The sequence below is a fragment of the Coturnix japonica genome, chromosome 2 (assembly GCF_001577835.2).
Source record: "Coturnix japonica isolate 7356 chromosome 2, Coturnix japonica 2.1, whole genome shotgun sequence".
NCBI classification, from domain to species: domain Eukaryota; kingdom Metazoa; phylum Chordata; class Aves; order Galliformes; family Phasianidae; genus Coturnix; species Coturnix japonica.
Genome location: NC_029517.1, coordinates 73061573 through 73086124, shown reverse-complemented (window position 1 = coordinate 73086124; position 24552 = coordinate 73061573). Strand labels below are relative to the sequence as shown.

The 24552-nt window shown below is 39.2% G+C and overlaps 1 protein-coding gene across 4 annotated transcripts in view; it reads right to left on the bottom strand.

Annotated features, from left to right (window-relative positions):
* The window catches only part of TNS3 (tensin 3), a 180556-nt gene extending 167450 nt beyond the window's left edge, over positions 1–13106 (bottom strand). For 2 of the 4 annotated variants that reach the window (XM_015854824.2, XM_015854825.2), the window contains exon 1: positions 12751–13106. In XM_015854824.2, coding sequence (XP_015710310.1) covers positions 12751–12846 — 96 coding nt within the window. In that variant the 5' untranslated portion in view covers positions 12847–13106. The remainder of the gene's footprint in view (positions 1–12750) is intronic. The other 2 variants (XM_015854826.2, XM_032442540.1) reach the window with 2 other exon arrangements.
* Between the last annotated feature and the right edge of the window lie 11446 nt (positions 13107–24552).

The window sequence follows — 24552 nt, the reverse complement described above, 5'->3', positions numbered from 1 at the left end:
TTCAACAAAGAGAAAAGTACCAAGTCCCAAACTCACCGATGGAGCTGTGGAAGGCAGGAAGCTCTGACCACGTTGTCTCCTCGCAGGGAGCCGGTCCAGCAACGCCGTCCCCTTCCTCACTTCCCTTCCGGTGCCCCACCCCACATGCTCATTAAGGCAGTTCACAGAAAAAAAACTTGTCCCCTTTACTCCATTATGAAGCGGCATGGTGTTCTGATGTGGAATACCAACACCAACCAAATTGCAAAACCATAACACCATCTGTTTTTTTTAAGTCTGGAGAGTTCACTCCACCAAATTTTATCAAAAACCAGAAACCTTCCTTGTAATAGAACTGAGATTAATGTCTTATTTACTTAGCTTTACAAAAATTCTAAATTATTCTAATACTCCTGATAAACAGAACAGTATAGTTAAGTATATCAACTTTCTCAAACTATAACAAGATGTTCCCTAGAACTGTAGAAAGTGCCTATGTGCAAGGGATATTTACTTGTTCGCCTACATCAATAAAATTCTTAGAGAATATCTCACATACGTAAAATTTAGTTTGACTCCTTGCTCTTTCATTATTCCTAAAGCAGCATTACTGAAATAAATTGTGGAAGGTGTTTTTGATTCTTCACTATGGAGAAGAGAATTAAGCCTGAAATAAGTTATCACATACTTAAATCTCTAATGCAGTAATAGACTTTCAAGTTCAAGTTCTATCAAGCTTATGTCCATTTTAGGTCATTCAAATGCCTGCTGCAATAGCAGACAAATGTGCAGTGGTAGCGTAACTACAAGCCTTAGACTCTGACTGTTCTTTCCAAGGCTTTTCCTCTTCTAACATTCACTGTAGCAAATGTAACGTCTTCAGTGGAGAAGAGAGGTCTTAGAAAAGAAGACTTTGAATTTTTAAGGTTCTATTTAAAGCAACCCATGTAAAAAGTTACAATACAAACAACTTGAAACATACTGAAGGATCACGTTTTGAAAATACATTGTTGGGTTCACTACTTCGCAGAATATCTGAGGTTATAAGGTCAATATTATGCATGCTGGGAGAGAACTACAATATGAGCAGCAAGCATCAAAATATACATATGTTAGAGTTAGCATTTTAATTAGCTTCAGGACAGATTTTTAGTCACATTAAAATAACTTATCTGAGTGACTATATCCAAGCAAGCAAACCAGTCTAGCCTATTGGAAGAGAATCCCTACTATTGGCTCTGCAATAAGGCAAATGTTAACTTCAACAATTCATCCATATTTTTGTCTGGGGGAATATTTTGTGTATACATGCATAGACGTGCACACATATGTGCATGTGTACATATGTACACAAACACACATTTTCACTATTTTATATATATATATATATATATATACAAAAACTGTTGCCCAAAGGAAACAAGATAAAAACAAATTATTGTTTGTAAATGTGGCCACAGAACCCTCAAATGTGCACACCACACAGCTTTAACTCTTGTGCTCTGAAGAAGTCTATAAACTATTGCTTTGTAATTTATAGGTATAGAAATGGAGGTGAGATCTCATGTTCAGCATTGTGTAATGGTGTTTCTGAAAATAAACTAAAGTAAAGAAAGGGAATGCCGTTGACCAAGTGAAGGTTATATTTTTTTTTTCCTTAGTCAAGATCCCAGGATGGGGTTTAAGCAGCAGTACAAGTATCCTAGCACTGCTCTGCTCAGTGCTTCCAGCAGCAGAGGTTACTGAACAGAGGTTGGTTCTACCATCATAGGCTCAGCCCATTCAGCCTTGTTTACCATTTTGATGAATTTTCAGCATTTTGATGAAATTGTTGGCAGGTCAAAAATGCTGATCAGGCACTAATTACATTACTTTGTTTTTGTTTTCTTGTTTTCTTGTTTTGTTTTTTTTTTTTTCTTGGACTTGTCTGACTCAGCAATTATTGTTCATTTATTCCAGAAGCCATCCAGCTTACTGTAAAACTGTCATGATTTTATGTTTCTTGATATTCTACATCGTAACATCATGTAGTATGCTGCGAGTAAAAGAGTTAATGTTCCTGTTCCATGGATTGTTGCTATTTCCAGGCACCTGATTCTCAGAAGAGATCTTCTACATATCCCAGAAGACTTGCACTGTTCTCTTTCCTATTTCCATTTTCTGTTTAGAGGGAAAGATAAAACTGCTCACAAGTCATGAGACTGTCCCCTTCTTTTACTGCTCGTCTCTGTGGTGTGTGCTCCCTAGCTGTCTCACCTTCAGCATTCAAGTAAGGCCTTTAGTTTTGGACACTCTATTAGATTTATTAGCTACAATTCCAATTATATTGAATTATATTGTGTTATCTCGTACTGTGCTATCATGTTTAGCTCCCTTAGCTCATTGCAGCTCTTTTCTTTTCAGGCCCATCTCCCTATCTTTTCCCTACTCTCCTTTCCCCTCTTCTGGGACATGGGTCCATGGGTCCTCTGCCCCAGTTAGTCACAGAACTGGGCCAAACTCGCGCATAAACTACTGACAAAAACCTGTGCTTGTTTAATGTTTGTGACAAGCTGAAATTTCACAGCACACTCTAGAGTGACAGGTGGCATATCTTAAACACATAATTACAAGAAACAAGGCCATGGTGGTCCTGCAAAATACATTTGTCTTTCTTTTTTTTTTAAATACTTAGTTTAGTTTCCTAGTAAATTACTTGTGAGTACAAAGAATCTACTTGCATTATATCTGTGTTTTTAGCTTCTTCCTTAACTGTATTTTAACACAGTAACTTCAATCCTGGACAAAGGTTAAAAAGGAATGCTCTCGAGATAAGTTACTTCAAATTTCCTGCAAGCAGAAGTTAACTGGGAGATGGAAAGTATGTATGACTCCAGAAAAAGAACCCCATCATGACAGCTCATTCTTATTTATCAGAGGTCATTTGGGAGATTGACCTCAAAATGAAAACACAAGAAAACAATTGATTTTGCTTATAGATGCATTTGAAACAAATATATTATTTCTCTTTCCTTCCCTCTCAAACTAAAGGGAATTCATTAAACTGCTTCCCCACAGTGCAATCTACAATAATGAAATACAGCTTTCAGCATCAAGATCACAGAAGAGAAAAAAAGTTTTTGCTAGATCTGGATTCAAACTTAACATTGTCCTTATGTAGTAAGAACACATATCAACAGCACAATTCTTTCTTTCACAGACCAACTAAAAATCTGGCCTCTGCTTTCCTCCTTCCTCCTGCCAGTTGCCCTGGAATGTATCTTGGCAAGGTTCAATTGATCATTCCTTTCCTGGTCAACAAGGGCTCCTTACCAATTTCTGACTTAATGCCTCTCTTCCAGGATAAAGGAGGTGTAAATATGAAAATCCCAGAGGATATGTTTAATACAGCTGAAGTCCTCTGATCTCTGTTACTGAAAATCATGCTATTTTTCATGTTCTATTCATAAATTAGCATTAAATAGCACACCCTGAGTGAAATCTGTCCTGACAATGTTTGTATGTTGCATTGACCAAAACTGGCATCAAATTAAAGCACACCTGGGGGAATAGAAGCTTTTTTGTCTCTCATTCCTTTCTTCTGGATTATGATTTAACACGACACCTTTAATGTTTTGCTGCTCCTCCTCTAGTGTGAGGGGAATTAAGGGCTGTTGTATTTTCACCAAACTCACAGGAGAGTACAGTGAACCACAGCAGAGATGTACAGAAACCAGCAGGTAAAGATTCACTTGTTTTTCAGTTGAGAAGTGTTGAGAGATGAAATAAGATTCTGGGTTGATCCTGCTTGTACAGATACCAGTCAGTATTGTAAAATCTCTTGCTGAACAAGCAGGTGATTTTTTCATCAAATCTAATAGAGGTGCAATTTAAAAATGCATACAGCTTCGGATGTGTTAGATTTCTTCTCTAATTGATTTTTCCAAAAGACTGTGAGTAAACATTACATATTTACTTCCCTGGCATTTTGGCATTTTTAAAGGTATAAGCCATGCTTACATAATTCTGACATGGCTGTCTGTCAGCAGTCAAAATTTCATATTTCAGAAGTATACCAGATATCAGCTTGCAAGCAGTTCAAGAAGTCAGGAGTAAGTTTCTGGTGACAGGAAGAAGTAAAACATTACTCCCATTTTTAAGGAAGGGAGAAAGGAAGACCCAGGGAACTATAGGCCAGTGAGCCTCACATCTGTGCCTGTGAATATCATGAAATAGCTGCTCCTGGGAGAGATGTTAAGGCACATGCAGGTTGAGGAGGGAGATCCAAAACAGGTAACAAGGCATGATCAATCTGGTAGCCTTTTATGATGGAGTGGTGGCACTGGTGGACAAAGGATGGGTAACAAAGATCATCAGTCTAAACCTGTGCAAGGTCTTTGACATGGTCCCACACCACATCCTTACCTCTAAGTTGGAGAGAGATGGATCTGAAGGCTGGACTTCTCAGCACAGGAAGATCTGATTACAAGGTAGGAGCCAACAGGTTGTGGTCTAGGGTTCAGTGTTATTCTTTGATTGTTCTTCTCTACTGAATCACTGAACCACCAGTTTTAATTTCTTTAGAAAAGTAAAAACATGACCCAGAATAAAGCTGGTAACCCATGTTACACATAAAGCCATTACACTGTATGACCTCTCCTTTCCTAAGTAATCTCATTTCTATATCCATTAAAAATTTGTCTTCAATGGAAATATGATAAATTAATTAGTTGCTAATATCTTGATGAACACCCTGAACATTTCTGGAGCTCCTGCTCCAGTTAGGTCAGTTTTTAATCTAGAAGAAAGAACTTAGAAATGAAAAATAACAAACAAAGAACAGGCAAAAGTCATGTGGAAAGTGAAAGTGAATAGCCTTGAAACAGTATTGAAATTCTTTATATGTTAAATACTTCCTCAGTAAGGATTCTTTGTGTTTCCTTTTTAAAATGTATTTTAAAGGGGAAAAAAAAACCAAAAACAAACAAAAAAAAACACCTCTTAAAATAAGAAAATTGTATTGAAATTTGGGTCACATCAGTTTTAACTATAAATTTCTGAGCATTATGATTTCTATATTTTACCTTATATACTAAGGGAAGTCAGATTTCTTAGTGTCTACAATATATGCCACAGCTTAATACCCAGCTTAAAAGCTTTTCTAAGCGCGAAAGTATTTTCAGAAGAATTCCTTCAATGTACACTGATTTTCAGTGAGTTTAAAGTCATAATATGCAAGTAATTAGAAGTCCAAGTTTTCCAGTGAGACTAGGAAAAGAAGAATGTCTTGTGGCAGTGTGGCAGGGTTGTTTCTAACTTATTACAAGAAGGGCAAATGTGCTTCTCCACCCACCAGTGGAAAAAGAAAGAAAAAAGAAAAGAAAAAAAAAAGAGGAAGTTCAAAGAGAATAAGGAATCCAGCAGCTAACAGTCCATTAGTCTTTGTCAAATGCACGTAACATTCAAGTCAGAGCCCCAGCTTCATATAAAAACTCACCAACTCTAATCTTTCTTCTCAGTAAACACAGACTGAGAACACACACTTCTGAGAAGAAGCTCTGGTTATCATATATGCCCTGCCAGTGCCTGACAGGTTAAGCCAGATTTTAGTTTGCCATCATGTCTGTGTCACAAAGGTACTAACAGGAAGTATTCAATTAAGCAGCTCTTTAGCTCTAAAAAGTTCTTATCATAACTGACCAAAACACTGGAATAACACACTGAAATGCAAGTGTGGTACTATTTACAAGAATTCTTACTACTTATTTATTTATTGCTTTTAATTTTTGTTTCATTAAGTACTATGCATAAATTCCTTCATGAAAATGTCTTCTGCACAAAGATGCAACTGAAACCATATGAATGTTATGCAGAAATTGCTACATCCACAGTGTATTTAGGGCAATGAAGTTCATGAAGGGTCTGGAGCACAAGCCTTATGAGGAGCAGCATTGGGAGTTGGGACTGTTTAGTCTGGAGAAGGGGTGACCTTATCATTCTCTACAGCTACCTGAAAGGAGAGTGTAGCAAGGTGGAGGTCGGTCTCTTCTCCCAGGTATCTAGCAATAGGATGAGAGGTAATAGCCTTAAGTTGCACCCATCAAAATTACAGCTGTGTGAAATACATGTCAAAATCCTCTGATTGAACTCAATCACTCATCTCCTTCAGTGTCATCTTCCTTCCTTTCTTGCCTCTTCCCCTGTCTCTAGGTCCTGATGCCACCAGGCATATGCTTAAATGAAGCACTTGGATCAATGCATTCAAAGCCAGGACATGATTAGTGAACTGCTGAAGCACCATACTGAATACATGCATTGAAATCCCATAAACTGGCATAACAATCTAGAGTAAGCCTTCTTAAATCATACTTGGGAACCTTCAAGTACAAAGACCCAAATGGTTCTAATTTCCTTCAATGTGATAGCCATAGTTAATACCAGATTTGGCAGGAAGCAGGCATTCCATTCCATGCCTGCTGGGCTTATACAGACATGAAAAAGAGTTTATGCTTGACATTCCCTTTAAAAACTTAACAAAAACCTTTTGCCCTTTCAATTCCCAAGCATACATTAGTTTCTGAGAGTCTATTACTTTAAAAATGCATTTGTTGGCTCTAATTGCTTGGATAACTGTCAAAAAGAAGTAAGGTTAGGCTTTTTATTAGTGTTTTGTGGTCAGATAATAGAGAACCATGAAAAACAAAGGCAAGATACTGGACTACACATTCACTCTCATAAAAAATCATTTTTATAAGTAAAAGGTGGTTTATGACACCAAGCTCTGATTTATCATTGCCAGTTCCCCATCACTTAGGAGAAAGAATATGGACTATCTCCCAATTCTACCCTGTGTTTTCTTCCCCGCATTACACACAGCCATCTATATTGTGCCTGAGCCAAAAACAAGATCCAAAAACAGTTTCCTCGGGTGCAACAGTCCGTTTTCTATCAGCTGTTACCTCTATCCCTGCCATAGATACCACAGAGAGCTAACACCTCTAATGTTAGATGCATTTGGGATAGATCAGTGCCGGAAACGTTTCTGAATGACAGCCTTTTCCATGAAGAATGTACAAAACGGCCTAGACTGGCAAGTTGTGAAATCAGGATTCTCTTTAAAGTCCCACAGTCAAAAAATAACCAACCTGGCTCCTCCACTATGAAATCCCTATGGAAAGAAAGATTACATGTTGCTCTCTGAGTGTCAAAGTCTCAAAAATGGCATGGCCTCAAACCGTGTGTATGAAAATGTACACAAAGGCATAAAGTAACTCTTAAAAGTCACAGGAAATGAATAGCTTTGAGGTGTGCTCTAAATCTAAATGATCATGATTTACTACTTTGTATTATGCTATGCAAAATTATAAATAAAAATAATAACTAGTTTGGCCTTGCAGTTAAATGCATTCATGGGTTTCAAATTAAGTTGAAATATGAATAATAACCAGGTGGACTTGTGAGTACGTTCACACATGTACTCACATGTACACATAGAGATATGTGCTGGTTTTTGTAATATATGTATGTGTGTGCATGTGTGTGTAATAAAACTAAACCCTTGCCACAAGAAATGCCTGTATTCATACCCAGGGAGTAAAGATGCAATTAGTATTACCATTATAACTTAAGTTTTTAGGAAGTGGCAAAGAATTTTTAACTTTCATGACTCCAAATGGGATCTGGGACCTAATTAATTTTTCTTGAAGCATACTGAGTCCAAAATGTTTTTAGAAAACAGCATTGCCTCAAGGAAATACTCTCCTTATATTATCAGCTGGCTCACATTGGAAGCCAGAAAACATTACAGTGGAATAGGGGTTCACCTTTCTTCAGAGAAGCAGCAACTTCCATGACTATGCAGAAGCTGGGCTAGAGGGAAGATCTATACACCAAATAGCACTGACAAGGAGCAAGGCATGTCCAAAGTTTGTCATTACATAGGATTTGTTAATAGACTCAGTTTAAAAAAAACAAACATTACCAGACTTAACAACTGTCTGACCATACCTTGAAATAGCCATTCTTCTTATGGCAAGCACTAAAGTTTTGATAAAAGATCTTCACAGAATCATAGAATGACATGGGTTGGAAGGCACTGTAGTTCCATTCCCCTGGCACAGGCAGGGTTGCTATCCACAAAATTAGGCTGCCCGAGGCCCCATCTAACAAAGTAAGAAGGTTTTTTTCTAGGCTGTGCTACAAAGTTCTGGGTTTTGTTTTTTTGCTTTAGTGTTTTTTCACTATTCCATTTATTTTATTAAAGCCAAGATGAAAAAATACCCAAAAAGTGTGTTGTGACAGAGAGTGGATAATCTGCAAAATTGGAATTAAAATGATAATTTGGAAATAACCATACTTCTTACAAGCTCACTTCTGATATCATCATATGCTTCATTTGAAAATAAATCTTTAGATGTGAATTTTACTTTTGGATATGCTATCAACTGTGAAGGCAGAGGTATACTACTATATAACTACTATCACAGAATCAAAGAACAATTGAGGTTGGAAGGCACCTCTGAAGCTCATTTTGTCCAACCCTCCTGCTAGGGACACCTGGAACAGGTTAAATGGGACCATCTCCAGATGGCTTTTAAAGACCTCCAAGGAGGTAGATTCCATAACATCCCTGGGCAACTTAGAGTGCTCAGTCACTATTACTCTAATGAAGTACTTCCTGATATTCGGAGGAACATTCTGTCTTTCTCTGTGCTTACTGCCTCTTGTTCTGATGCCAGGCACCACTGGAGATCTTGGATTCACTGTCTTTGTAACCTTTCTTTAGGAACATCGTCAAAATCCCCCTGAGCCTTCTCTTCTCCAGGCTGAACAACCCCAGTTCTCTCAGCCTCTTCTCATAGCAGACATGTTCCAGTACCATCTTCTGTGCAGCCCACCACTGGACTCTTTCCAGAATGCTCAGGCCACTCTTTCTGGTCGGGGAAGGAGATGGAAAGTGACAGAAATTGGCGCAGTACTCCATGAGTACCCTCAGCAAGGTCTGGGTAGAGAAGGGTCACCTAGCAATACTGGTATTGTAGAAAGCAGGCAACAGAATTGCTAGCCTTCTTGGCAACAAGGGTATGTTGCTGACTCATATTCAACTTGGGATTCATGAGAACCCCCATATCCTTTTCTGCCAAGCTGCTTTCTACATGAGTAGCTCCCAGGACACACTGGTGCATGGGGTTGTTCCTTCTTAGATGCAGGACTCCACTCTTTCCCTTGTTGAATTGCATGAGGTAGCTGTCACTCCAAGTTTCTTAGCTTGTCAAGGTCCCTCTGAAAGGTAGCAAGGCCATCTGGTGCATCAGTTGCTCTCCACTTTTTTGTCATCTGTGTATTTATTGAGTGTGCACTCTACTGCATCGTCCAGATCACTAATGAGTATGTTAAACAGGACTAGACCCAGGACTAGACCCTTGGGTACACCGCTAGTTACTGGCCTCCAACTAGACTTTGTGCTGCTGATCACTACACTTTGGGTCCAGCCATGCAGCCCATTTTCGATTTACCTCAGGTTACCTGACCTGACCCTCTTCCACCAGGGTTGCATTTTCCTGGCTCCAGGTTTTCCCCCCAGTCCCTGGGGCCAGAGATTTGCAAATTAATCTTGCTAATAAAGTCTGTGGCAAAAAAGACGTTCAGTACATCAGCCTCTCCTTTGTCCTGTTTAACCGGGTGCATCAAATGTGCATCAACACCTTTTGGCATAGAGATAGAATGTTTAACATCAAAATTACTTCAAATACTCAGTAGCAGAAATTCAGGAGGCCTGATGTATAATTATGAGGGCTGCTCCAGAAGTAATGCTTTTTGTTTCACTATGTTGACCCACAACAGAGGTGGATGTTGGTGGTATGGCAGTAGAAGCTGAACTTTCCCAACAATATTACACTACATTTTGTCATTGTGCAACAGGTGGCAGCAGAGAGAAAGACTGAGGAAATGGCATCTGACATGAAGTGTATGAACCAAAGCTGTGTAATTGAGTTCCTTCATGCAGAAAAAAAATTGCACTCATTGACATTCATTCATGCTTGCTGAACGTTTATGGAAACCAAACAGAGGATGTGAGCACAGCGAGGCAGTGGGTGGTGCATTGTAGCACCATTGGAAAAGAAGACCTACAGAAATTCAGCAATAAAGAAAGCTTGTATTTCAAGCTCTTATTTATTACCTTCAGCCACTGATGGTAATACATTCTGCCCATGTATTATTTGTTCCATAATAGCAGCATAAATTGGAGACTTTACCAGTTTTTGTTGTTGTTGTTGAGAATTATTGGCTCAGCTTGCCCTTTAATTTATACCAACTTTAAACTACTTAAATGTAATTGGTTTCAGAGAGCAAACGTGATTTATACACTAATATGTGACAGAACACAGACCATCCATTTCATTAAACTCAGTATTTTATCTAAATCTCTCTCGCTCTCCCCCACCCACTATAAATGGGTATCCTGACAGACTAGTGCTAATATAAGTATCATATTTCTTCATCCTTGTTCTTGGCATTTCACTCCTCCCATCTTTTAAGTAGTTAACTTGTTCTCTTGATCCTGGGTTCATTGCTCAAAGGGTTCCTTTGACCATTCAGGACAAATCAGTTGCAAACTTGAAGGTTAAAATCTAGATTAAAAGAAGTTATCCCCTATTATATTAACTATAATTATATATCTAACTATTATATTAATTAGAGCAGCAGATTCTGAATTTTCAAACCCAGACAGACAAAAAGAAGGACGTGGAACCTGACTAACCAGAGTATAGAGGGATAGAACTGTCATGGTGAGCAGGTACCACAGCACTGTGAGTTTCTGTGCAAACTGGATTACTTATACCTATGTCTTTGTAACATAAACTCTCGCACAAAAAAAAAAAACAAAACAAAACAAAACAAACAAAAAAAAAAAAGAGAGAGAACAGGGCATATGTTTTGCTCCCAAAATATCGTATGATATGTTCTCTTACTGTGTTTTAAGAACTTTCAGCAAAAGTAGAATCACAGACTGATTTGGATTGGAAGGGACCTGAACAACCATCTATGTTCTAACCCTCTTCAATGGGCCGGAACACCTCCCACCACAGTGAGCTGCACAAAGTCCCACCCAATCTGACTTTGAACACCCCTAGGGATGTGATATCCACAGCTTCTCTGTCCAACCTGGTCCACTGTCTCATGGGGAACAATTTCTTCCTAGTGCCTAGTCAAAATCTACCCTCTATTGCGTTAAAAAACTTTACTTGTTATCACTGTATCACTACACTCCCTGACAAAGAATTCCTCATTTTTCCTGTATGCCTCCCTTACTGGTACTATAAGGTCTCACCAGAAGTTTGTTACAACAATTTTTCTTTTCATCATAATATTAGAATTTTCAGATTTGATATCATGACTAAAGTCACAGGCTAATGTTTCCTTAACAAGAGATCACTGGAGATTACTGGATGTGCTTTCAAATGGAATAAAGCTCTTTTTTCTGAGTGAAGGCAAAAATATCAACCCTTTAAATGAGTCACTTGTCTAGGATTGAATACTGGCCATCTTACACCTCAGAGGAAAGCAATTCTGGCAGGAAAATGTACACTCAGATATTTCCTTGGCAGCTTTTTATAATAAAATGGTTATTTGAAACTGCTTGTTTTGAAACGTTATACAAAGACTGAAGGAGATGGCTTCACAGAGCGCATACAAAATGATCAAAGGGAGCCTGAAATCAGTAAAGATTATTTAATGCACGAACCCACAGCTTATCCCTTGTGTGGTATATTATTCCTGAATTTCTGGAAAGCTAATCCTAAAAGGTTTCAATAGAAGTGGTGTGTTTTCAGAAGAGATTTGAAATGAGAGGATGCTTACTTAAGCATGTGAGAGGAAGACCTATAGTGGCACATAGATCTTGAATCAACAAAAACATTTAAACACATGTTTAACTTAGAACTGTTACTGAATTGAGGTTTTAGAGGTAATCCAGGAGGAAATGCATGAAACTTCAAAGGTCCAGAGGCTTGCTTTAAAACCAGAAATACAGATATGTGAATGAGCCTCTGAAATGAGTTGTGTGATGCTGAGACCATCAGCTGCTACTCTATAGACATTTCTGCTATTTTCCATTTCCAACTGTGCCTGAGAATATGCTTTGCTGGCAGTTTTTTCTAGTTTTGTTCTGAGACAAAGTCAAAGGCATGACTTGAAATCAGATGGGTTTAAAACCAAAACAATTTAAAACTGATCCAACTTTCATATACATGAAAAGTTTTGTGTTCTTCAGTATTACCAGCCCATCCTCATGTTTGGACGTTTCCTTTCCATGACTGTCTCAAAATATAATTTATATTCAGAGTATTGTATTTAAATCAGTGGGGAAGCAAATGCTTTCTCCACTCCATCCGCGGCAGGTATCACAGCAGTAGCTGCCAAACCAAGCTCAATATGCCCAATACTCATTGCCGAGCCAGAACAGCAGAGCAAGAGGGGCGTTGAGGGTACTCAACTTCAGCCGCGCGAACTGCTGGCTGTCGGCTCATGGGTCGCAAAGCAGCTGTAGAGCACATACCTTGCCACTCTTGTTTTTCGGGTAGAGGCTAGCGCTGCTTGCCACCACGCACACCCAGGTGCACCCCGCGGCCAAGCCCGGCGCAGCGCGGCTCACGGCGGAGGGCGCACGCACCGCCCTGTGGCCGCCCGACCGAGCCCGGAGCTCTGCGCGGGCGGCCGCAGCCCTGGAGGCGCCGAACCCCTCCCAGACGTCCCTCTCTTTGCAGGGGCTGGGGAGCGAATCTCACGTACCTTAATCATCATCTCGACCTCTAGTTGCGCCGAACGGCGGCGAGGTAGGGGGTACGTTTCCCTCCCGTGGAGCATCAAACTCATCCGGCCGCCCATGGGGCGTCTCCACTGCCACTTCTCGCTTTCAGCGCGGCCCTTGCGGCTTGTCCTTCGCTTGCGCACACTTCGATTCCTCAGCCGACGCCTGGAGCCATGAGGCACCCTCACCTGCTCGCTCGGTGTATGGGCTTTCTGTGCTGGGTTAGCCCTCGTCGTCTACTGCTCCCAGAGCTCCTTCACTGTTTCCCCTTTTGTTATCGGATTTAGGCTGAACGCACCGTGCCCGCTCCGAGGCCAGGACAACGAATCAGAGAGCCCGTGCCTAAATCTGTGTCTCCAGCTAAGGAAACCTAGCCCGCCCTGTCCTGGTGGGAGGGTTTTTGGATGGTATGGATTCAATAACAACGAAACTGAAAACTCGCGAAGCAAGCTGTTTCAAGAGCGTGTGCTGCTTTTGTGAAGAAAAGCAAACTTTCCAGCAATCTATCACTGAGGCAAGCCAAATGGGAGCCAAATACCAAAGTAACTTGAGAATGAAAAATAGGTATTTAAAGTCAACACCAAGAATGACTTTGAAAACAGAATTTCAGAAGGGGAGAGCCTGCAGGAATTTCCTGCCTCTTTGTGTAATCTGCTTGCCTGTATACATTAATTCCCATTAGTTTTAACAGAACTTATTTGTCCTGACTCACTTTCCTGACTGCAAAGGAGTGCATACTGCTAATGGTAATGATAACTATGTGGCGGAAACTCAGCACTCTAAGCTTAAAGTTGGGGTCTCTGCTTCCCTCTTTGCCAAAGACATCCAGTGTCTCGTGTAATTCAAGTTTGCAGAGGTGTGCTGCAATTCTGAATCCTTTAATTGTTAGCTCTCCAGCTTCATGCTGCTGCATCGCCCACAAAGCTGAGAATCTGTAGCTCATTCTCAGGGGTCCTGAGAAGTTCAAGTCACGCTTATCCAACTCTCATGTTGTAAAAAGATGCCTGTAACAGAATAACAGTGAGGGTTTGTTATCTATTTCCCAGCACTTGAATTTCAGTGTTCTAGCAGTGTTCTATATTTAAAAAGATTTGGAGTAAGTAGGTCGTTTGTTTGTAATTAGGTTGTTTGTTTGCTTTGTTTTCTCAAGGAATAGAAGAATTAAGAAGTCTTTTCCAAACACTTCAGTAGTAATAAAATCTGGCATGTTTTGATAAGTAAAAACTATCCACCTTTTCTACAGACAAAAAATAAAGTGAGATAAACGTTAACACTCATGTTAACATGAGGATGGGTTGGTAATACTGAACACAAAACTTTTCACATATATGAACGTTTGATCAATTTTAAATTATTTTAAAATTTTAGTTATTTTAAACCCACTTGACCCTGGATATTCTAATTGAGCCTTTGGCACCCATTATGCCAAGCACTCTACTCATAGAGACTGAAGTTATTTACTTCATAAAACATTCTGTTCTTTTGCATAGAGGAATTCAGGTATACACTGAGTACTCTGCATGGGGTCAATTCTATGCTGTCAGCTTATTTTCACCACATTAATCTTGTCTGCCCTCCTCCCTGTTGTTTAAACTCTGTGTTCAAAGAGACTGAACGCACAAATGAATTATTTCTACAGGACAAGGAATAGATTAAGGGAGAAATGTTACAGGAAGAGCTATTCTTAGGTAACCTGAAGGTCTGTTGTTGTCTTACAAGGTTTTCACTGGGAAGTCACAAATCATGAATAATGAGCTGTATCTGAAACATCGCAAACTGATTAGAGCCACAATATGGGAAAGTGTAGGTGCCTTTTACAAGCTAGTCAAAAGCAACCTCTCCAACTAGCAGTTGTACTGGCTTTCCTACTCCAAGGGAGCAAATCTGAGATTCATTGACTGATCCACAAATAAATAGTTGGAGGAAGGAACTTAATTCAGTATTATTAGTTTGATAGTATAGGAGTGAGTATCTACAGGCTTTAAATGCCTCTGCAGAAATAAATGAGGAAGTGATAACTTCTTTTGACAGAATTTTCACTGCTTTATCTAAGTAAATATTCACTTCCATTGCTTTAGTGTTTTGACACTACTTTTAATTACCAACACATTGCAAAACTTAAGAAACTGAGCCAGCCGATCACGTGGTTCTATTGTTTCTTTGTTCTGTTTAAAAATTAATACATGCCAACAACTGGATTTTTTTTATTTTTATTTTTTCTCAGAACCAGAGCAGAATCAAGTAGCCATCGTGTCCAAACATTACAAGGGGACAGAGTCATGCTTACTGGTAGATATCATTGAGGTTATGGCTGTCTTGACCAGTGCCACCACTTCCTTTCTCACAAAGATTCTTGAATGGTGGGTAGGCAGCTTGTCACCTAATCTTGAGAAACAGACTAGGGCTTTATTACGAACTTGTTACCACAGATCAGATCCAATGCAGTACATGAACAGAAACAGTGTCTCTTTAAAGAATATAGTGAATAAGATTTTATATAAAGGAGAAGTAGGCAAGTATTGATAACTCATCATTATTCAAGTAAATATGAACAGAAGAAGTATTTTCCTCTAGTACTGATTCCCATGCCTCCTTCATCCACCACTGTTAGCAGTTAGAAAAGATGGCTTTCATCCTTGTACAAGCAAAATAAGAGGGAGACAATCATAGACCAAGGAGTGTGGGAAAAGAAGTAACAAAAAAATACACAGATAGATAGTAGATTCAAATTAACAGATTAACTGTGGCTAAGACATAGGTCACTTTCTAGAGAATAATGACCACAGCCTACGGCAAAGCTGGGTTTGTAATCAAGTCTGCCATTAACTCCGCAGGAAATGCATTAATCTGGAGCCATCAAAGAAACTATAGCCAGTTATTTGTTGAGAGAAGGATTAGTAAGGCCAGATAAGCATTTTTCATGTGGTGCTATTATTTTTACTGAGTAACAAAAAATTATATTTATTTCATGACCCTGCTTCCGTGTTGGAACATAAAGAGAGAAAAAACTGATTGCACAGCAGTTATTTGAAATTCCTTGAAAAGCCCAGGGAAATTTTAGCATTGCTGAACTACAAACAGGAGCAGCTCCTATGCTTTGCACACTTTGTTGGGGTTGTGCAAATCTCATCCTCCTGTTCTTCTAATACTTAGCTTCCCTCTGTACTGAACAGTTTTGTTTTTAAGGTATGTAACTGCCAAAAGGCTCCCATTAGCTTTAGCAGTATGTATTAAAGAACTGTATCTTATTATTCAGATTACCTAGGCATGACAAAGAAGTGTATAGTTGGGGGAAAATTAGGTTTATCAGGCTTAGGATTTCTAGAGTGAATTCTGAACTCAGTGCGATAATCATTAGATACTGCCTTATCACAAAAACATGGAGTGGTTGAGATGGGAGGGGTCCTCTGTAGGTCATCTTGTTCAAACCTTCCCTCTCATTCAACCAGGGTCACCTGGACCCACTTGCAAGTGGATCTATTCAAAATAGTTCCTAGAACAGAGACTCGTCAACTTCTCCAGGCAACTTGTGCCAGTGCTCATTCACCATCACAGTAAATAAAATTTTCCCAATGTTCAGAGGGAACCTCCTATATTTCAGTTAATACCTGTTGTCTTTTCTCATTTCACTAGTCACTACTGAAATGAGACTAGCTCTGTCTTTGCACAGATCCCTCAGATATAGATTGACAAGATCTCCCCTTAAGCTTTCTCAAGTCTAAACAGTTCCAGCTCTCTCAGCCTTTCATCTTATGTGACATGCTCCAGTCCTTTCATCATCTTCCACCTCTGCTAGATTCTCTCAAATATGTCCATGTCTCTCTTATACTGTAGACCTAAGAACTTTACACAGTGTTCCAAGTTTTGCAGCCTCACCAGGGCCAAATAGAGCAGGAAAAAAAAAAAACTAAACCCACCTCTGCTTGCCTGCTGGCAATACTTTACCTAATGAAGCCCAGAATACCTTTGGCCTTTTTTTTGGAAGAGCACGCTGCTGACTCATGTACAGTTTGGTGCCCATCAGGACTCCTAGGTAGAAGTAGGTCCTATCAAGTACTGGTGCCTGGAGTTGCTCCTCTCCAGGTGCAGGATTTTGTATTTCCTCTTCTTGAATTTCACGAGGTGCCACTCTATCTTCCAGCTAGCAAGGTTCCTTTTGTTGGAGGCATGGCCCTCTCTGGTATATTAGCCACTACTGACGGTTTTGTGTCATCTACAAACTCGCTGGGGATGCACTCTGCCCCATCATCTAAGTCATTAATGATGATGCTAAACAGGATTGGATCCAGTACTGACTGACCCCTGTGATAAACAGCTAGTAACTAGCCTCCAACTAAACCTTGTGTCACTGATCACTGTCTTGTGGACCTGTCCTTTCTGGCAGCTTTCCAGGCATCTCATTGTCTGCCTATCCAGCCCAACAAGCTGCTTCAACAGATTGTCTATGAGGATCTTATAGAAGAAAGCGTCAAAATCCTTACTGAAGTCCAGGTAGATAACAGCCATTGCTTTCTTCTCATCTACCTGGTGAGTCATTTCATTGTAGATGAACTTGGTCAAGTTTGCTTTCCACTTGATGAATCCATGCTAGCTAATCTTGATGATTCCCTTGTCTTTCATGTGCTTCTCTGATCTTCAGGCAGCTCTCCCAGTCCAAAGATTATCAAGAATGGCCTCACAATATCATTGTCTGTCTCCCACAACACACAGAGATGCATCCCATCAGGGCTTATAGACAACAAATATAGTTATTTGTTAAACTGGTTGACTGTAGTACCAGCAATGTTCTATGCCACTGGCAGAAAAGAGCTCTGCCATTGTGATACTGCTATCCTGGCTATACCAGAAAGGTTCCAGATCCGAGTATGGTATGGATGTGAGAAAGATGGAATGTAAAATAAGCCTACATTTCTCTTGGCAAACACAGAGTTAGAGCCAGAAACTAGAAAATTCCTTAAGATGAACATAGCCTCTTTACACTGTCAGAGTTCCTATAAGTTCTTGATTCACATTAGTATTTATATACTTTTTAATCTGCCTTGAGCTTTTTAAGGAAAAAGCTATGTGAAAGTAATTTCTAGTACTGTATCTCCATGACTTATCCAGCACTTGTAATTACTCCAGACTACAACATGACACCAGTATACACAAATAAGCTAATTCCTGTGGTTTTTTTTTAGTAAAAGAATTGAAAAAAATCATATGCCAAAATGAACCATTCCCCAGCCATTCTCTTATCTCTGTCTCCACTGACCTCTCCTTTTTATGCTCTTATAAAAAACAACAAAAACAGAAAAACAAAACCAAACAAACAAACAAAAAACAAAACAAAAAACACTTTTCCCCAGATAGCCCGATGTTAAAAGGCTTTACAAAAGATGCAGATTATTCTGTTCTGCAATTCATTTGTGGAAAACCCTTTTTTCTGCCCTGCCATCCCATTATGGTGGAAACACTGCTTTTTTACCCCCAGCCAAAAATGTGGGAGGTCGAGAAAGGAGAGACAGATGTGGCAGATTTAACAACCTCACTATGTCTGGGGGGAAAATAAATAAATAAATAGTGTTTTATAATTCCAGTATATATGCCTGGAAAGATTAGAAAAAAAATTATTTCAGTGATTTCAATTATTCTTTGTATAGTTTAGGCCTTATTACTGCTTTGCACTCAATAAACATCCCATCTCAAGGAAAGCCTCACCCTGAAAATGATCTGAGTTTAACATCTTCTGTCAAAAGCCACTTTAGAGTGGGAGACGTGTATCAGAAAGAGAGAGCAAAAATGCCTGCATAAATACAAATCTAAATGGCAATTGTTTTTGGCTAGTTTGTCTACATCAACTCAACTCTTCATTGGAAGTAAGATCACATACTTAAAACTTACTTCGTCATAATGATGAAAATAGTAGTCAAAAGCTCTGGTGGTACCTTGAAACAAAAGAAAAGTTTAAAAAGCCCAAATGTTTTGCGTAACCATGATGGATTTCCAACAAAAACATACAGTCATGCAACAGTCAGCTAATGTCTGTAAAACTCCAGATGTTTTTAATATGCCCTGTAGGGCAAATTTAATATTTTCCAGACGCTTTCCCTCCTTGCTAAAGAACAGCAATGAAATACCAGGAAATGGTCTTCAGCTGCTGTAATGTTTTCATTTGCCCAGTGACAGAGTTTTTTTACTAAGCCCTAGCCCTTTTCTCCTGGCCTTCTGGTGCTTTTGTCATTTCAGGAGCAAGCAGTTGACTAACGTTTAATCTCTGCCAGGTCTTTATTACTCACATCCAAAGCTGATTCTGCAAGCTGCCTTCAGAAGAATACATGCAAAGAGCTACTCTGCAAAACTGGGGACTCTTCATACAAGCTCCTCCCTCAAAAAATGAACTTTCCTCAAGACAAACCCCTTGCAAGCCTCTCTCCTTACTTCTAAACATATAATCCAATATGATCCAAACCAGCCTTTCTCCTAAGCGTATGATAAAAAATCCAAACAAAAACAAAAGCACACACAAAAAGTACTTTTCAAAAGACATTTTCTTGTTTACGCCAAAGGAAAATATTTGGCCTTACACTAACTTATCTAGCATTTATGGTTGGGATGTTGATGAAAAGGTGGTGATATGAGCATGCAGGACAAAGTAGACCAAAGCTAATTGTCTTATGAATGTACAAGAATAAATGCACAAGGAGAGGAAGATAAGAAAACTAGAAAATTGAAGTAACACAGAAGTAACTTCTAGTGGACAAAGTGTACTGTGGGCCTCAAACTGAAAGCACTCATGCTTCTGTGTAATGCTGCTTTTGAAGTAGTGGTACTAGATGTCAGGCAAGCTTCTTGATGTGGACAGCAGAAAAACCACAGGCAATGGACTCTTACTATGAAGGCTGCAACTTTAACTGACTAACTTTTTGAAAGTCACAGTCTCTCTACTTTCAGTCACCACATAGTGTAACAGCAAGTTTGTCAGCATTACTCTTTCTTGGCACCAATTTCCTTTCGAGAGCAACAGCTAAGGAGATCAGGAGGGGCCTGACCCCACTCAAATCTTTGTCTTCTTCAAATAAATTTCCATTTGATGCCAAGTCATCTTTTCTGTGTGATGTAGCCCTTATGGATGTGGTTTAGTGGTAGACAGTACTGTTAGGTGTTGGTTAGATTTAATCTTAAAAACATTTCCAACCTAAATGGTTATGTGATTCCATGAGTCTCTGATTCTGTCCTTCACTTCCCCAGAAAGAGAGATGGAGGAAGAACCTTTCCACGCCCAACCAAAAGCCACACTCATTACTTCATTAAGTCCCATCAACTAGCTGTGGTTGTATTGTCTGTTCCTTTAATCCATGTACTATTGAATTCTCCCACATCTCTTGCTTGGCAAGTGCAAGATCAAAAATCTTTCAGTGAAGAGAAAAATGTTCAAAGTCAATTGACACAAGGACATCAAGAGACTACAGAGGGCTAGTTTAAAGATGGGTACACTGAGCTGAAAGCATTCCATATCCTTTAGCTTTTACAACTTTCCTAAGGTCTTAGTGCAGTTAATAGGTTAGTGAATAAGTTTTACATTAAAATGGGAGAATAAATAGAGATATGTTTCAAAGTCATGTAAAGTTCCCCACACCCTCATAATCCTAGTACTGTGAAAATCACAGGACTAATCTGACTGCACAACTGCTGCCTTTACTCAATGCTACTAAAGGACCAAAGCCAACAATTCTTTGGTTGCTTTATTTCCAACAACTCCACCACAGTTTCCAGGATGTATTCATATTTACACTGGATATAAGTAACTCATTATTTCTCCCACTGCCTGTTAGCAAAATTTTTACACTTTTTCATCTGTTGGATGTATATGACTGACTAAGCAGGCTAAGCAAAGAATGAGCTTTCTGTATATCCCATGCAGAGTAATCCAGATAAAAACTAAATCTACCATGCCCATAAATCTCCATGAAAAACAAAACAAACACAAATCCATGTATGTATCCTGGGGGTTAGGTCTCCCAAAATATGTGTTCTTTCAACAGAAACAAACACTGTCTTTTGATTTTTTATTTTTAATTCCTTAATCCCAAACAGTAATGTCAGTGTAAGTAAGAAGTCTCTTCACAACAAAGAAGTTGCAGTGCTGAACTAAGAAAAAAGATCTGCTGTTAGAAATGTAGTTATGAAATCAAAATTTCAGAGAAAGTGAACCACTTTTATTAAGCACAATGTAAAATGTAACTACATGTACTCAAAAAGCGGGATTTAGTTTAACTTCAAACTTTGGACAGAATATCCAAAATGAAACCACTCTACATGAGAACCTCCTATACTGCATGGACTTTGCTTTTTCCAACAAAGACCCCCCACCCCTCTACCAAAAAAAAAAAAACAAAACCCAAAAACAATTCCAAGTATGTCTGGCTGACTCCATATTTCATGACAGGAATCATCTTTGAAGAGAGACCTCTGCCTGTAATTTTATTTGTCCCAGCTCTTGGCCCACTTCTAGGGGCAGTTTTGATTGGACATTTCTTAATTGCTACTATACTGTTGATAGTATATATGCTTGTTTTCCTGGTGATGATTTGGAATAGCTTGGCATGTATTTGTCTTAATAATCATAGATATACTTGCTTGCGATAATCTGTAATAAAGTAGGGAAACTTAGGAAACAGAGCTTCTGCATCCTTGTGTATTACACAGTCCTGTGAACTCACTGTCATGACTTCTATGCGTCCTCAGGTTGGATAATCCTTTAAGTCATGAAAATGATGAATGTTAGTTAAGTCATCGTTAAACAGATTGGGCATCATTAATTATGCAGAGACTGTTTGTGGTTTGGTTTGACTAAGTCTTCTTCTTAACCTCCTCTCCAAGCCACTAACCCAAAAAGCAGCAGTTGAATGTCCCGTAGAGAAAATCCATTCCTGTCAGAACACGTTAACACTCAGCTGTTCCCTGACTGGAAAAGTAATCTCACTGATGCTTTCTTCGTCTCAGTACCTGTCCTATAATATCCTTTTAACATTTACTGAGCTAATCTGTTCTGGCAGCTTCGGAATCAGAAAAGAGTTTTTAGGCACACTGATGCTGAAGGTATTTATTTTAGAACTGAACAACACTTTAGTCAGTTGGGGGTCACTGTGCACAGAATATTGTGGCAGCCTGGAGGGAAAAAGGTAAACTCAACCAAAGGGCACAGGGAGAGAACAACCCAAAGGAAGAAAATATAACTGTATGATTTTCTCTTTCTTTCTTTCCCATCCCTTTTTTGTTCTTAAGAATGTAGTGTGTGTGTATATGTGTTGTTTTAAATATGTGTGTGTGCCAGAGAAGTGAGGAGGGACATCTGTCCATCTGTAGAAAGCCAGCACAGTATGTATGTGCTGTAATAATTTTCTTGCAGCCCAAGTAACAATTCTGGCTGTTGTCTGTACTATTGCAGATACAATACTAAGATATCTCTTGCTGTGTTTTCAGTTCAGATGAAATTAATTCTAATGTGAAATATAAAAAGAGACAGTAGAGGCTTCAAGAACGCATCTGCCAATATTTAGGTTACATTTTAATGAGACTGAAGACCTTTTGGTTTATAAAAATGTCACTGATACCTCTATTGAAACACCATTTCCAAAAGGTCACAGAGATCATCTCTTCATGCAGATACATGGTCATGATAAATTTATATTGCAGTGCTATCAACAACATTTACTCACAAATTATTTGTTGTTCACAGAGAGCTACGATATGCAGCAGTGTGCTCCAGACCACACAGAAAGAGTATTGTTATTACACTCCTTGCTCCTAGACTGAGGAGGGCAAACAAAAGTTATGAAAGATTCATGAGATGAAACACTGTGATGATTTCAAAAAGGAAAATATATGTGACTATAACGATTCATAGAAGAATTATTTCCTTGGCAAGAAAATATAAAAGCCCAATGAAAGGATGAGCAGTATTATGTTGGATTCTTCAGGCAAAACTACAGCTGCTACTTTTGTTTTTTACCTCATAACAGCACAGATATCCCAGAGGCTTGAGGTTGCAGATGCCCCATCCCTGGAGGCATTCAAGGCCAGGCTGGATGTGGCTCTGGGCAGCCTGGTCTAGTGGTTGGCTGCACATAGTTTGTAACTAGATGATCATTGTGGTCCTTTTCAACCCAGGCCATTCTATGATTAACAACAAAACAAACAACAAACCACCAACTACGAATGCGTTATCCTTACTATTCTGGGGCCCTGATAAACCTGTTCATAAAATAAAAGTAAGATCTTATTTACTCACTCTTACAGAGATTGATTACCTTAACCTTGCTTATGTGTCAAGGCAGAGGCCATTTTTCCCTTGGAAGGGAATAAATTTACAAGCTAAAGCATGTGTGTGAGGGGTCAAGAGCACAAGTCTTCTGAGGGGCAGCAGAGGGAATTGAGATTGTTTAGTCTGAAGAAGAGGAGTCTTAAGGGTTGCTCTCTGCAACAACATGAAAGGAAGAGAGATGGGTGTCAGCCTCTTCTTCCAGGTAACTAGCAATAGGACTAGAGGGAATGACCAAAAGTTGTGACAGAGGAAATTCAGGTTGGATGACAGGAAAAATTTCTTCTCTGAGTTGTCAGTCACTGGGCAGCCCAGGGAAGTTCTTGAGTCACCAACCCTGAAGAGATTCAAGAAACACTTAGATATTGGACTAAGGGACATGGTTTAGTGAAAAAAATATTGGTGGTCGTTGGACTTGGACTGGCTGATCTTAAAGGTCTTTTCCAACCTTGATGATTCTACTATTCTATGATTCTAAGCAATACAATAAAGATGACACTCAATTCAATTTTGAAATCTTTTTTTCTAAAATGTATTTTCCTCTCACTTTGTGTGAGGCTTCAGTTTTGTTTCCCATAATCTTTCCCACAGTTATACTTTTGTCAGTCTTCTAATGAAAGCTGAATCTTCCCTACATCACTGTACTCACACACTGTCTGGAGTTAGTCTGTGTCTGTCTACCCATTCCTCTTAAAATGGAATATTTATAAAAGTCTTCGGCTCATTAGGCCAGTAAGGATTTCAAAACTCCTGATTATTTCAGAGTCACACATTCATCATGTTGCCACTTCCTGTGTCCATTTCTGTACTGGGATGTTGGGTTGGTTTCCATTTTTGTGCTTTTTCCTCTTTTTAAATTCTGCCTGTGCTGTCTGATCTCCATAAAATAAGACCTACGAGCAGCATTCAAATAAATTCCAGAACTCCAGACTCTCTTGAAATATAATACTTTCCATGCTGCATAACTGTTCGGTTTAGTTCAAAAGTCCTGAAAAGCAAATAACTGAGCACAGAGTTCTCTGATTTCTACTCCCAGATTTCATATATAAAGGCTGAAGGAGGAAATACTTCTGCACTCAGTATGAAAGTTTCTTTCCTGTGATTGTAGCCAGTATGATCTTGTGATCAACATATAAGTGATACCAGAAATGACGTATAACATCACACACAGAACTAGGGCAGAAGAGGGTGGGTGGAAGACAGTTATGTTATTTGTTATTTACATCTATATTAGTAGATATGAAAACTGAAATTTGTTTCAACTTGCATGTTAAGAGAGGGGATGAGCACAACAGAAAGACTAGAAATGGTCTTTTAAGTTGCTATCCAGAGTATAAGAAAATTGTTCTTGAATATCTCAAAGGTTGGTGTCAGTGTCTGAGCGACTCTGATACAGTCAGTGATGAAAATTTCATGGCGCTATAGGAAAAAGGTAAGTGCTTCTCTCTCAAAAACAGGCAGAAGTGGGGATCACTCATGT